Genomic DNA, 15,701 nt, shown 5'->3' with positions numbered 1-15,701 from the left:
ATTTTGGATACTGTGAATAATGTTGCTGTGAACATGGGAATGCAAATATCTCAGACATACTGATTTTGTATCCTTGGAATATATATCTAGAAGATGGATTGCTGGATATATTCTAGTTTTAGTTATTGAGGACCCTCCAAACTGTTGTCTATAATGGTTGTACTAATTTACATTTCTACTAACAGTATACAAGAGTTCTCTCCTCTCTCCATCCCCACTAACCTTTGTTATCTTTCATTGTTTTGGTAATTTTGACAGATGGGAGGTGTCTGAAGTGATTTATTAATATAGTCTGTTATTTACAAGGAAGAAACTGAACTGAAGAAGAAATCACGTCATTTGTTACCTCATCCTTTTCTCCAGGCCCTAAACCTTTAAATTGAATGTCATAATTGATTGTATCTATTCCTTTATCTCCTATGTTAAATTAATGATGTATTCCTTGTATATATTTTGTTTGGAATATTTCTTTTTTCTTTCCCTTCTGCTACATTCTCATTTCAGCACTTCACACATGGCTCTCTACGACAACTTTTGTACTGGCTCCTTAAGTACCTAATAAGTGAAATAAGAGGATCAGATGCAGTACTCTTGCATCTCCTCCTTGAGTCTATAGCTTCCTACTTATCTTTAAAGATTCCATTACATCTGACACAGGGCTTTAGGTCTCCCCGACTCTGCAAATTTTCCCATCATCTGAACGTAAGATGTGATTTTATGATTTGCAATTTTAAGAAAGACATAACACTAAGATGTTTAACATTTGTGTGTCCTGTTCCTCCCAGTGGCTTATGTAGCAGAGGGATATATTTTTGTTATTGTTGATTTGGTATATTAGTGTCTAGTGCACAGCAGAACATAAAGAAGGGCTCCAATAAATGCCTGCTACATTGACTTGATGTGTATTTTCTGGAAATCAGAACTTATTGAGCTTCTTGGTTCAATGGCATCTTATCTAACAAATGAGAGAATCTTGAATTTATTTTCAAATACTACTATAATTTATTTTGCTCTTTCCTCACACTTTATTAGTATAATAACTTAGTTCAAGTATTAGAATATAGAGTTGGTCCATTCATTGGCAGGAGTTCAGGATCACATATGTAACCTCTAAAAGATGATGTTTTTTAAATATGTTAGAGGTGCAATAAACTACTGGGTCCTATTCCCAAATTGACTACTATTTTGATGCTGGTGAAAGGCATATGTTTGGAAGGTAGGTTGGAAATATATTCTGCAATGAAAAGGAGTTTGCACTTTGAGGGCAGGCAGACTAATTCTAGTTATGTAGTTAGCTAAATGTGTAACTTTGAGTAAATTACTCTCTCTGAGCCTCAGTCTTATTTTCTTTAATTATGTGGGTAACAATACATAGCTAATAGAATAGTTATAAGGATTGAGGGAGTTAATGCATATAAAGTATCAAGCCCAGTTTCTGGCGCAGTGTAAGCCTTAAGACAGGGTAGCTATTGTGGCAGTTGGGACTCTAAGTGCAAAGTACAAGTAAAAGTAACCCTTCTTAAGCCATTTTGGAGACGATATCAAGCCCTTCCTCTCCTCCTCTACTTTTTTACTTCTTTATTTCAACCTCATTTTTTTTTTTCTACTGGAGAATCATTTTCTTCATTCTGTATGGTGCAAGTGAACTCAGATCTGTTTGACTTGTCCTAGCTTTACCACGAGTGAGGAGATTACTACTAATTCTCCTCAGTTTCATTCAGAAGTCCAGGGGAAGGATTTTGGTGAATGAATGCAGGTTGGATCCTATGCCAAACCTTTCATGAAGGGTTTGTGGGACTTTAACCTGCAGCTCTCACAGCTTTCAGTACAGTGGACGAGCGGAGCAGTTCTCAGATGAGGTGTGAGGGATTTTCTGGAATGAAGCAGAGAGGAAGTCAGGTAGACAAATAATTGGTATCAACTATAGCTATTATTGTTGTCACTCACCATCTTTACCAGCATCATTATAGAATTTAATTTCTTTACGATCAAGCATAGACTAATACAGTCTGAGAATCCTCATTACATTTTAATGGCACTGATAGAAAAATTTTAAACTGAAGTTACAAAATAAAAAAGACTAAATGTTAGTAGAGTTCAGAAGTCTGTGGCCATCTCTGTTCCTGGGGGTGCAGGTGAGAGGGGACATGTTTTGTGATCTGTACCCTCTGAGCCAAAATAGTAGTCATCAGCATCAAAATAGTAGTCAATTTGAGAATAGAACCCAGTAGTTTATTGGACCTCTAACATATGAAAAAAACCATCATCTTTTAGAGGTTACATATGTGATCCTGAACTCCTGCCAATGAATGGATCAGGCCACCAACTCTATATTCTAATACTTGAACTAAGTTGTTATAATAATAACAATTAATGGTCAAATGCAGTTATTATCATTAAGATCTCGCAAGTGTTAACAAATTCATTTAAGTTGTAGGTGTTTACAAGTGAACGTCATTCATTTTTGTAAAAACTTTGAAATCAAATTCTGGAGCGTTTTTATTCTCTGTAAATAATAAGTGTTATATTTTTGACTAGTAAATATTATTTTCTCTGAACTAGATCAAAAGTTATGCCAAAATAAAGAAACTGTACTGATATTTTGTGTATATTTTCTTAGAGTTATCTTTAAAAAGACTTTCACAGTGATTATTCATATTTTCCTCTCTCTTATGGTTTCCATTTAGGTACAATTATGTTGCAAAAAAGTCTTAATTTTTTGTTTATTTTTTATTTGAGGTATGTTTTGCTCATAACAACAAGCAACTCTCCCCTCTTCCCTGTAACTCTAGGAGTCTTATTAATCAGAAGCATAGAATACAGCTGGGATTTTGAGCCAGTCATTAAGCTAAGATTTCTTCATATGATTGGAGGGTAACCATGATGTTTGAAGACTGGAACTAGGAATAGTGGATGTTGGAATTTAAGGAAAATTGACATCTGACTAGCGGAACCAACTAGGCTATTGATAATGAGACCCCAATTTCCTCTGAAGTTACCACTGTTGCTATATGGACATAGAAGTGGAAGGAGTAATGCTCCTTTCACATGTGTGTATGGTTCTCATGATATATAGAACCCCAAAGACATCAGGAGTATAGAGGAAAGATACATTTTAATGAACTCACAAGGTTTAGGAAGTCAGAACAGAAAAGGTCAGAGATTAAGTTCTTTCATGTTTTTAATATAAAGTTTGAAGTAATAATTTTAATAATTCCTAGAACATTGTTAGATGCTATGGGGTTCAGATAGTGATTTTTTTTCTTTTTTTTTTTTTTGCCTGCCTTCCCTCCCTCCCTCCCTCCCTCCCTCCCTCCCTCCCTCCCTCTCTCTCTCTCTCTCTCTCTCTCTCTCCTTCCTTCCTTCCTTCCTTCCTTCCTTCCTTCCTTCCTTCCTTCTTTCTTTCTTTTTGAGACAGGGTCTCACTCTGTTGCCCAGGCTGCTGGAATGCAGTGGCATGATCATAGCTCACTCCAACTTCAAACTCTGGGGCTTAAGCCATCCTCCCACCTCAGCCTCCCAAGTAGCTGGGACCACAGGTGTGTGACATCATGCCAGGCTAAGTTTTTTATTATCTTTTCACTTTCGTAGAGATGGGATCACTATGTTGCCCAGGCTGGTCTCAAACTCCTAGGCTCAAGTGATCTTCCTGCCTCGGCCTCCCAAAGTACTGGAATTATAAGGCAAGAGCCACTGTACTTGGCCTTATATAGTCTTATTTTTATTAAATATCAATGAACAATATAAAAGTTGAATGGTCACAGATGACAAGAGTACAAAATCAGTCACTCACAAGGCAATAAATAGCATTTGTTATGTCAAATTGATGGTGATACACAAAGTGGGGAGGCTTCGGGCATTCACTGGAAAGAGACTCCCATTGAAGACTTCTTGAAGGCATAGTGACCATAGCGACTTGTGTCCATTTTCAAGAATGAGAGACCCGAAGAGCGAAGTAGGGGAGAGTGAACTGATTAATCTGGTTAGAGCAGATGGCTTATATAAGGAAGTTAGAAAATGAAGCTTTATGAGTTTTAAATTTGCATTAGGGTTCACTCAATGTTAAATAGTTTATGGATTTTTACAAATGTGTAATCATATATATGTACTCCTATAATATTAAACAGAATACTGCCCTAAAAAAATCTCATGTGGATGAGTTTTAGTCTCACTTCCACATGAAACTTTTCAGAATATTATAGTGACCTATCATTTGAAGAGCTTTATTCAACAATATAAATAATGATAAAAAGGTTATCTAGGTCAGGGGTTCCCAGCCCCCAGGGTCACAGACCAGTACAGGTCCACAGCCTTTCAGGAACCAGGACGCACAGCAGGAGGTGAATGGTGGGTAAGGGAGCATTACTGCCTGAGCTCCACCTCCTGTCTGATCAGGGGTCATCAGATTCTTATAAAAATGCAAACTCTATTGTGAACTGTGTATGTGAGGGATCTAGGTTGCATGGTTCTTATGAGAATCTAATGCCTGATGATCTGAGGTAGAACAGTTTCATCCCGAATCCATCTCCCCCGTGGAAAATTTGTCTTCACAAAACTGGTCCCTGGTGCCAAAAAGGTTGGGGACTACTGAATAATGCTAACTATGAAGTAAAGGATTAATTTAAATTTTACAGCAGATTGACTTTTTTTTTCCCGTAACTACAATATACTACCTGATAAGTTAGAAAATTGAGATTGCAGTGAAAATCACTAATAATCCCACCATCCAGAGGTAGGCTAACATTTTAACATGCATCTTTCCTCTCTTCTGTGCATGTATTATTTTTATTAAAAAAGAAGCATATTATTTTATGTCCTGCTTTTTGAAATCAATACATCATGAACAAAATTTCTTATAATTCAATACTCTTCAACAAGATACTTTAAAAATGGCTATATAGTATTCCATTGTATGGATCATAGACTTCTTATAATTTCACAGATTATGAAATGTGGGAATACTCTTTTTCTAATACCATTTAGCACCCAAAGAACTAAAAATAAGATAGACAAAGTGAGAGTATTTAGTGGAAAAAATGCTGGACTTCATTGGTAGTCTTCCTTTGTCCTAATTCAATCAGTGGCTCCAGTTATTTATCTAGTCTTACATTTTTTTATTTAATCTATTTGGAACTTAGTTTCCTTGCCTTTCAAAGTTAATGTTGCTTAAATATTCTATAACTGGGAGTTTTCTAGGAAGTCATAGCAAATCAGGAACAGAGCTAAGACTCTAAATTCCTTCATTAAAGTTGCATCAATTGATAGTAGTCTTTTTTCTTCTCTATGATTCTTTCTCTCTCCAACCTTAGGTATGTAGATATGAATTTATTATAATACTTCATTTATTAGACTCATATGATTGGCTTATGAATGATTAGGTTTAATTTATGTTTCTTTTGGGGGGCTTAATACTGTATATTAAACATCTGTTAATCCTCCACCCATACAGTAGACTCTTTAAAGATATGTGCTGGGCAGAATTTAAGTTATGTATTTTAATACAAATGATGTATTTTTTACTTATTGTATGTATCTAGCATCTACTGTATTGTCTGGTGCATAAGATTTGCTCAGTCAATAAAGGTTGAATGATTGAATGCCCTGCACATGGACACTGTCATCTGAATGAACATTCACTATAGAGGAGACTCTTTACCAAAGCTAGCTAAACTTTGGGCGTTAGCTAATGAAGCAGGTAATTACATTTATGGTGTTGAAATTGGTAATGACTATGAAGAGAATAAAACAGTCACATTCAGAGGGAATGCTAGGCGGCAGTGAAAGACTGAACAGAAATTGTATTAAATATGTGTCTTGAAAAACACCAAAAATGAACACGACCCTCATTGCTTCATAATGTGATGAGAGAGAAGAGAGAAGGTACAAATACAGCACTTTTCAGATGAGGATATGCAGCTGAGGAGTGAAGTGACTTCTCAAGGTCACACAGCTAGTAAGTGACACCTCTACGATTCACACTTGTGTTTGTCTCACTATGAAGGTAGAAGTTGTAATGCATGATGAAAAGTTGTGCAAAATGTCCAAGGTTGTCAAAAAAAATGGCGTTATATTTCTTCAGAAAATTAGAGAAAAGATCTTTTCTGAAATGCTTTTATTATTGAATCTATTCCCTAATCCAGAAGGAAGATTGCTGATGTATACATGTGTGCTAACCTCTGGAACTTTTATTGTTTTTTATTCCTTTGTTTTATTTCAGGGGTCATGGAATATCTTCACCATCTCTGTAACATATGCATTTCCAAGCCAGAAAACTGACTCCATTAGCTAAATTAAACTATTTGCAAAAGCCTTTTTTCCACTGTCATGTCTTATTTCCATTTCAGTTTCTCTGGTGGGATATGTTGGTCGCAGTGGATTTCCTTTTCTTGCTCTGGAGTTAATAGATAACTTGTGCTGCACTGTTACTATATCCAATGCCATTTTTATGCTGTTACAGAATTATAGTAGAAGATGCAGTGGATTGGCGCCCCCATGACAAAATCGTCCTTAGCTCCTCTTCTTATGAGCCTCACGAAGCAGAGGTCCTCACTGTGAAGGAAGTCAAGGGCCACCATGTGAGGATTCATGAACGGCTCAAACACCGACACATTGGTAAGGCTTTGGTTTGCTGGTTAAGGGAAGTGAATGAGCCAGGAAGACCATGTTTGGTAACCTGGCTGGGGACCTTGGATCTGATTGCCATTCAGAGGGGAAGAACAATGCTTTCTTGCTGCCCTAGACTCATGCTACATGGCCTTATCTCTATTCCTTCATTAATTTTGTTGCTTTATTTTTAAAGAATACTTGGATGTTATATACATACACACATACACATCTCCACACGTTTTGCTCCTTATTTATAATGGCAAGTCTAAGAGCAGAAGAGTTAAGAATCTTGCTCAAGGTCATTGGGCAGTTTTAAGCCAGAATAAAACTCATGGGCACTGAGTTTCCAGTTTATTTCCTGACACATTGAATTACAATCCCTTAGAATATGGTAGTTACTGTAAATAATGATTTCATTTTCCATACTTAGAAATGTGTCCTTCCTGACATGAAGTACATTTTATGTATGAACTGCTACTATTAGTATTACTGCAAAAAATGAAAGAAAAAAGCCCAGGCCTTTTTTTAAATAAAAAAGGTACCAAATATGTTTATACACAATACACAGAATGTACTACACATAAATAATAAGTCACAATAACCTTCCTGATTCAGTCTAATAAATAAATCTAACCCAGGAGATATAGCTGATCAGTAATAAACTGTGGAAATAAAGGGGAATGAGAATGTCTTTTTGTCTCTGGTACATGAGAGTCAAATCCACGGTTTCACCAGGAATGTCTCAAGCTATGTCTAAATCATCATTCCCAGGAGGATTTCTTTTTTAATAAGCAGCAAAGAAAAAAGAAATCTTCAGCACTGATTTCAGTAAGATGCAAAGTGAAATGCAAATGGTAGACAGTGAAACAAACTAGCAAGATGCTTAGTTCCCACTGCTGCGGAAGCTGTTCAGGCCATGATGAGTGGAAGATCCACCATGAGAGGGCGCTGCTGCTGCCTGGTGCTGCTTCTTGCTCTCCTTTTACTGTGACACATAGCTGCTTTTGCCCTGTCCCTGCCTCAGTTGATCTGGGATTCCTCACTCTCATGAAAGAGGTCCATGGACAATGTACAACCCAACACTGAAGTCTCATGCTGACCTATTTAAGGAAGGAGGTTGGGGACCCCACTAATTGGACAGGTCTGCCCTGACTTCCCTGAACCAGTGACCTGTCCCAGTACCCACAGTTATTAAGAAGAAATGAATTCTTGCTCAAACACTCTGACTCTGATCCCAAAGAGAGACAAGTGAATGGGTTATTTTATTTCTCAGCTGACCTTTGTGGAGAATGCCCGAGGAAAAGCAGACCTTAATGTTGGTAGAACTTCCGAGGGGAAAGGATGTTTTCATTTCTCAGGTTTGCTGGGTCCCCAGCTAGTGATTTTTGAAATAGATTTTTAAAGTTTTTTTTCCCCCAACTTCTATTGCCCCAGGAAGTGTCCATGTCACAGAGGATGGCCAACACATTCGTTTGGCTGCTGAGGTTGGACTGTTGACTCGAAATATACAAATTCAGCCTGACATATCATGTAGGGGGAGACTGTTTGTGGGGCCCTTGAGGAAGTCCAGCCGAGAAGAATTTTCAGGTAAATGAAATGTTAAGTAACTAGATATTACCAATGGGAGCCTATTCATCTGGGACACCCAGAAATCCCAACTGTGAGAATTTTCATTTATAAAACAAAACGTTCAAATGAGATAGTTCCTTTGTGCTTGGAGACGCTATGAATTTTCAGTCCTAATCTGTGCTTAATTATCAGTGTGATGTTAAAATAATATACTAGCGATCAGCACATATGCACATTTTTACCTCAAAGAAAACATCTTCAGCAGATGTGAAATTTCCTCTGCTTTGAAATTATAGATGATTTAATGACCACTTCAATTTTATCTCTTTCCTGAATTTCTATTACTCTTTCCCAGTAGCATGCTATATCTGATGGCAGGCATCAGTTCATGCTATAAATTAATAGCGTAAATTTAAATAAAAATGATTTCCATATTCTAGACTGCTTTAAGGATCAGTTCAATCTTTCTTGTTTCTTTCAAGTTTTAGCCCTTTTGGAATGCTGCAAAATTATATGATTAGGACTTCATTTCTTAAACGTGTGTTCCTTATACCTTATTCCAAAGTTCTTTCCTGATCAAACAGTTTGGTTGTCACTGTAGCTCCAACTTAGAATATCATGGTGTACATGAATATATAAAGGCCTGGGGAAGGCCAAGAATAAAGGATCTAAACACTTCCCAAATATATTCAGTATGGGACACTCTTTGTTGGCACAACTATTTCACCAGTTTTGTAAAGGGCAGTGTTTGGACCTTAAATCAAACATTTAAGATTTCTAGTTAATAGAGCAAGCTCTATCTCCATAAACCCTTATCAGTGGTGATTTCTGCCCACTACCCCAGGTGACATTTGGCAATATCTGGAGACATTTTTACTTGTCACAACTTGAGGGAGCTTCTGGCATGTATGGGTAGTGCCAAACATCTAGCATGCACAGGACGGCCACCCACAGGAAAGGAGTATTTGCCTCCAAATATCAATAGTGTTGAGGTTGAGAACCCTGCTCTAGATGATGGAGACAAAGCCTTGGTTCCAATCTTTTAAGAATAGACCACTCTAAGGTTTATGAAGATGGGGAATCAGGAAGGAGAGAGCAAGATAAGTCCCCAGTTAACTGAAACCACAGGCCAAGCTGGAGCATGGTTACAGGAACAGGACAGAAGGCCAGTTCTTACAGCTGAGCACCAAGTCAGAGCAGAACCAGCAGCAAGACTGACCTGATCCTAAACTTCTAACAATGCTGATCCTTACATCATCTCCTGGGGAAGGGAAACTCAGACTCTATTTTGTGCTTCTTATGGACCAGAAACTGTGCTGGTTTTCACACAGTGAAAATTTTATCTTATTTAATCCTAAAATCCTCATAAGAGAATTTTATATTCCTAATACAGGAAATAGAGTCTATAGTACAATTGCCTATTTATTTATGTAGCTCCTTCATTAGCTTATAAACTCCTTGAGATGAGAAATAGGTCTTTCATCTGTTTTCCCAGTGTGGTAACTGCTGTACATTAGGTACTTAATAAATATGAATGAAAAATATTAATGAAGAGTAAGGAAAGTCATTTGACTAGTAGGTGGTAGATTCAAGCCTGGTTCTTGTTAAATAAACTTTTAATTTTGTAATGATTTTGGATTTACAGAAAAGCTGCAAAGGTAGTATAGAGAGATCTTGTATACATTTCACTCAATTTTCTTCCATCAATAGCTGATACAATACTAGTATATTTGTCAAAACAAAGACATTAACATTGGTACATTACCATGAACTAAACTCAAGACATTCTTCAAATTTTACCAGTTTTTTCTGTTCCAAAATTCAATCATAGTCCAGGGCCTGAATAAGAAGGGCTCAGCAGGTGTAGGTCAGAGATGCCAGATATGGGTACTGATTTGTTACAGAGCAGAAAAGCAGGTCAAGACTTTTGAGTCCTACTTTTATATTGGAGGGCTCCATCATTCTTCTCTTCCTGAATAATACCCACCAAGTTGTACTTAACTTGCTAGAATATTTTTCAGTAGTGATTTTCAAAAGGAAAAATACGAAGATAGTTGTGAATAAAATAATTGCTTCATTCAGGCTGGACACGGTGACTCATGCCTATAAGCCCAGCACTTTGGGAGGCTGAAGCAGGCAGATCACTTGCGGTCAGGAGTTCGATACCAGCTTGGCTAACATGGTGAAACCCTGTCTCTCCTAAAAACATAAAAATTAGCCAAGCATGGTGGCATGAACCTGTAGTCCCAGCTACTTGAGAGGCTGAGGTGGGAGGATCCCTTGCACCCTGGAGATGGAGGTTGCAGTGAGCCAAGATTGTGCCACTGCATTCCAGCCTGGGTAACAGACTGAGACTCTGTCTCAAAAAAAAAAAAAAAAAAAAAAAAAAAAAAAATTGCTTAATTCTTTTTTTAAATGCTCAAGACATTTTTAAGTCTTTACTAATTGATTAATTTTCAGTCATTGTTTAATGTGCACAGAAGTAAAAAGACCTTGTACAGTTTAAAACTATGAATTAAATCCGTGGAAGTATAAGACATTAAAAAACCTGATAATTAAAATAATCCTGAGAGCTTCTGGATAGCTGAACATGTGGAGTTTCCTAGACTAAGGCGGTGAACCCGGGGAGGGTATGGGAGCTGCATGCCCTTCTCTCATGCCATGCCCTACGCATCTCTTTATTTATCTCCCTTGTAATATCCTTTATAAGAAACCTAGGAAATAACAATAATACTGACATGTTGCCTTGACAGAGATTCTGAAATCACATTAAATGCTAAAAATAAGCTGTTTATGTATGGACTTATGCTTGCATTTGGTGTTCTTTGTGCCAAAGTTCCACAGAGCAGGTTTGCCAGCTCTTTCAGCTATGTGCTATTGGTGAGTGATATTGCCCAACAAATATCTTTCGGATGTTTTATTGTTCTGTGAGTATGTCCAGAACCTCCTACCATCTACCAATACGTCCTCAATAGCATTCATTGAGAAATTTAAATACGTTGGAATCCTGTTGCCTGGCCACAAGGAGACGTATAGGTTCTTTTACTTAGCCTGTCTTTCTCAAAAGGACTTGCTTCTTCATGGCAGCCTATTTGCTAGGGTTCTAGTTTCTCATCTCTAAAAAGGTAGTGAAGAAATGAGGGGCTTAGGCTGTACTGTCTTTGAACCTTAAATACTATTATTAAAACAGTGAAACAGAAACTTCAAATGTATTGCTTCCTTTATCTTTATGATAAATAACTTCAGAGTTTACTTTAGTCAATACCTTAAAAAATAAAATAAAAGGAGCCAAAGTTGTGACCTACTTAGCAAAGGACGTACAACTAATTATTGGCTCATAGCTATAGCACAGTTATCTGAATCATAATGCAGAGATGCTACTTTTATACACCGAGTCTTCCTGTCTTGCCAGGATGCCTGCATGGGGTTAATAGTGCGACTTCTCATCCATATGCCTAAGTTTAAGTCCTAGCTTGTTAGTTCACTCTTCTCTGCCTCAGTTTCCTTATCTGTAAAATGGAGATAATAATTGTACCTACCACATAGGATTTTTTGGAAAATTAGGAGTATGAATAAATAGATGAATATAAATTAGAACAGTGTCTGCAAATAATGAGTGTTATATGAGAGTTAAAGTTTTTAATTCACCTCATTATTTCATATTAATTCCTCTATAATCATGTTATTGTTAATTTTACCAAGAGTATATATGCTGAATCATTGTATTTTTAAATCAACTTAGTGGTCGTATTTTATAGTGTGTTTCAACAATATCTATTTAAAACAGTACAAATAACATTGCAAATGAGAGTAAATAATTCACTATTTTCTCCTCACATAAAAGATATAGAAAATCTTATTATGAAAATGAAACAGTGAATAAAGTGTAGCCAGGATAAAAATATAGAAAAGATTTTACAGAATCTTTAAAGTGATTTTAAAAGCATGTTATTGCTTCTACCATATTTTAATCAGAAGCATGTATTGAATATCATGCTTCTGGACATCAACTGAGCAGAAGGAAATTTTGCACTCATACCCTTCTTCACAAATGCTTAATATTCATTTGTGCAATGTCTTCGTGTGAATGGCTGTGGCCATTCACGTGGTGCCACTGAGACGCTGAGAGGGAGACTTGACTTTGAGGTGAAGGGCCAGAAACCCAGAATCTCTTTATTCTTACCCAGTTCTTTGACCCGGCCCCAGACAAATGCACAGAATCATTAAACTTAGCCATGCCCATCCCCAAAGTTTGCCTCTTTACTATTTCTCCTCTCATCATTCCCCATCCTATTACCAGACTCTTTAGACTGCACATGCAATTCAGGCATTAATGTGATACTTGTAATGATTCCTGTGTTTTTAGTTGAGAATCTGTGGTGTGAAATATGATGCTGGTGTTGAGAATAAACTTACATTTTCATTAAAAATCTTCATATCTTAATGCCCTAAAATGGGCCATTCTTCAGCATTTTGTGGGGAAAGTATCTGATGACATGCATTTTGTTTATAGGTGTCCTTCAACTTCTTAATGTGGAAATTCAGAACTTCGGGTCACCACTGTACTCATCTGTTGAATTCAGTAATGTGTCGGAAGGATCCTGGATCGTATCGTCTACTCTGCACCAGAGCTGTGGCGGGGGCATTCATGCAACTGCCAGTCGTGGAGTACTTTTAAATGACAATATTGTGTTTGGTACAGCTGGCCATGGCATAGATTTAGAGGGTCAGGCCTATACTGTCACGAATAACCTTGTGGTTCTGATGACACAGCCAGCATGGTCCACCATTTGGGTGGCAGGAATCAAAGTGAACCAAGCAAAGGACATCAACCTCCATGGCAATGTTGTGGCGGGATCAGAGAGAGTTGGCTTTCACATCCGAGGCCACAGGTGCTCCTCTTGTGAACTGCTTTGGTCTGACAATGTGGCCCACTCAAGTCTTCATGGCCTTCACCTCTACAAGGAAAGTGGACTTGACAACTGTACCAGAATCTCTGGCTTCTTGGCTTTCAAGAACTTTGACTATGGTGCCATGTTACATGTAGAGAACAGCGTGGAGATAGAGAACATTACTCTGGTAGACAATACTATTGGTCTTTTGGCAGTAGTGTATGTATTTTCTGCTCCACAAAATTCCATCAAAAAAGTGCAAATTGTGCTTAGGAATTCAATCATTGTGGCCACCAGCTCTTCTTTTGACTGCATTCAGGACAAAGTGAAGCCTCTCTCAGCCAACTTGACATCAACAGATAGAGCTCCTTCCAATCCAAGAGGGGGTCGAATTGGTATTCTGTGGCCTATATTCACCTCAGAACCAAATCAGTGGCCTCAGGAGCCATGGCACAAAGTGAGGAATCGCCATTCAATTTCAGGAATCATGAAACTTCAAGGTAGGATGTTTTACTTTATCTAGGCAATGCCATTTCATACATCCTTGCATATAATTTTTAATAGCATTCTGAAATTTTGTCAACAAAAAGGTACATTGTGGTCTAGTGTTTGCTGTCCAACCTGCTGAGTATTGATAGCCACAATGGTAGTTTATAATTTCTTACAAAAGTCACTGCTTTATACATATTGAAGAGCTTTCTACAACTTAGTTTTTAATAAAAATTTTAAAAATTTGAATATAATGAGATGGAATCTTGCATCTTGACCAGGCTGGTCTCAAACTCCTGGCCTCAAGCAATCCTCCCATCTCAGCCTCCCAAAGTGTTGGGAGGACAGGCATTAGCGACCACTCCAGGTCAAGACAGCAATTATTTAACTTGATTACATAAGAACTCTCTTGGTTAGGTGTTATTTTTCCTATTATACAAGTGAGGAAATTGAAATGTAGAAGTTGTGTCTCATCTGAAGCTGCTTAGTAGATGGTTGAGCAGCAAGGGTTAAAATCAAAGTTGTGACATGACTTGTGCAGTTGATCTTCTATTAGATCTCTTGTACCATTGTACTCTCTCCCCTGTTACTTACTTTATCTGGCGGTGGGTTTGTCTTTCTGTAAAATGAATGGATTTTGATTAATCCTAAAATGAAAAGCCTTATTGCTCTTAAAGCTTTAATGTATTGAAATACTCTTCTCTGTTGAATACAATGTCCATGTATTGAAGAACTACAGATATTTTATATCAAGATTTATGTAAATTCCTAAGACTTTCCTGGATAACTTAAACTAACGTGGGGTATATGTTATTGTAACAATATTTAGTTGTATATTCGATGTTATGACTGGTGGTTTATATGATATAATGTTATGATTTATATTTTTAAAATTTCAGATGTTACCTTTTCTAGTTTTGTGAAGAGTTGCTATAGCGATGACCTGGATGTCTGCATTCTGCCAAATGCAGAGAATACCGGAATTATGCACCCAATAACAGCAGAGAGGACCAGGATGCTAAAGATAAAAGATAAAAACAAGTTCTACTTTCCCTCATTACAACCCAGGTATACTTTTTAGTATTTATAATAAGCCATTTTTATGAAGTACTTGGCAATTCTTCAAACCCTAAACATGTTTTTTAAAAAGAATAAAATCATCAAAGAAATAGAAATAAGTCTTAGAATGGTAAGAGACATTAACTTAATGACCAATTCTTTACGCCTCCTATATTCATGCCTTGTGATATATGATTTTTAAAATATCTCTCACTAAAGAGGCAGGAGCTATTTCCCTCCCCCTTGAATCTGGACTCAGCCATGTGACTTTCTTTAGCTAATGAAAGAGGCAGAAGTAATGAAGTGCAAGTTTTATTGATATTGTTTTATTGTTTTGTCTTTATTAGAGAGACTTCTTTGGGATGTTTTCACACTTTCTGGTTATAAATTGAGTCTAATTCTTCATTCTTCGTTGGAGTAAAGTGTCAGTGGTCTTCAGAAGGAGACCTTGGGAGCCTTTTGTGCAGGAACTAGTAGATAGAAGGAGATTGTGTCTGCTGACAGGAATCTCTGAACTGAACGATGAGCTCTAGCAGATACTGGTATTTCAGAACAGGTGTAAATACTGTTTTCTGACATATGATCTGAGTTTCATTCAAATGTGTGAAAACTAGATAGGAGGTTTTTTGTTTATTTATTTATTTTTTGCCATGAAAGAGTAGAAAGTTAGAAGCAGGAGGAATGAATTACTTGTTCTTTCCCACAACACTGGGGTAAACTCCTTTAGTTGGAAAAAGCAAAAACAAACAAACAAAAAAACACGCTAAAGAAACCACCCTAATTAGAACATTCATGTGTTTGACTTAACATGAGTGTCTTTGATGTCCATCCCTGAATCATTATAGGTACCTAAACATGATTAGGTAGGCAATTTATGTAATTTTGTCACTTTTTAAAATTTACTATCCAGTTTTCCTTATGTTCATGTCTTACCCCAGGCTGATATAGTTGTAAAGTTGTATGTCTTAGTCTGTTTGTGCTGCTATAACAAAGTACTGCAGACTGGATAATTTATGAACAGAAATTTATTTATTTTATTTTTGGAGGTGGGGGTCTCACTCTGTCACCCAGGTTAAAGTGCAATGG

The 15,701-nt window shown here is 37.1% G+C and overlaps 1 protein-coding gene across 1 annotated transcript in view; it reads left to right on the top strand.

Annotated features, from left to right (window-relative positions):
* The window catches only part of PKHD1 (PKHD1 ciliary IPT domain containing fibrocystin/polyductin), a 455,948-nt gene that overhangs the window by 316,372 nt on the left and 123,875 nt on the right, over nucleotides 1-15,701 (top strand). Inside the window, 4 exon segments of the mRNA XM_007972274.3 lie at nucleotides 6,458-6,612; nucleotides 8,041-8,193; nucleotides 12,689-13,567; nucleotides 14,456-14,624. Of these exon segments, the coding sequence (XP_007970465.3) occupies nucleotides 6,458-6,612; nucleotides 8,041-8,193; nucleotides 12,689-13,567; nucleotides 14,456-14,624 (1,356 nt within the window).

Source organism: Chlorocebus sabaeus, chromosome 17 (assembly GCF_047675955.1).
Source record: "Chlorocebus sabaeus isolate Y175 chromosome 17, mChlSab1.0.hap1, whole genome shotgun sequence".
Taxonomy (NCBI): domain Eukaryota; kingdom Metazoa; phylum Chordata; class Mammalia; order Primates; family Cercopithecidae; genus Chlorocebus; species Chlorocebus sabaeus.
The sequence above is the reverse complement of the archived record's forward strand: the minus strand, read 5'-3'. Positions and strand labels throughout refer to the sequence as shown.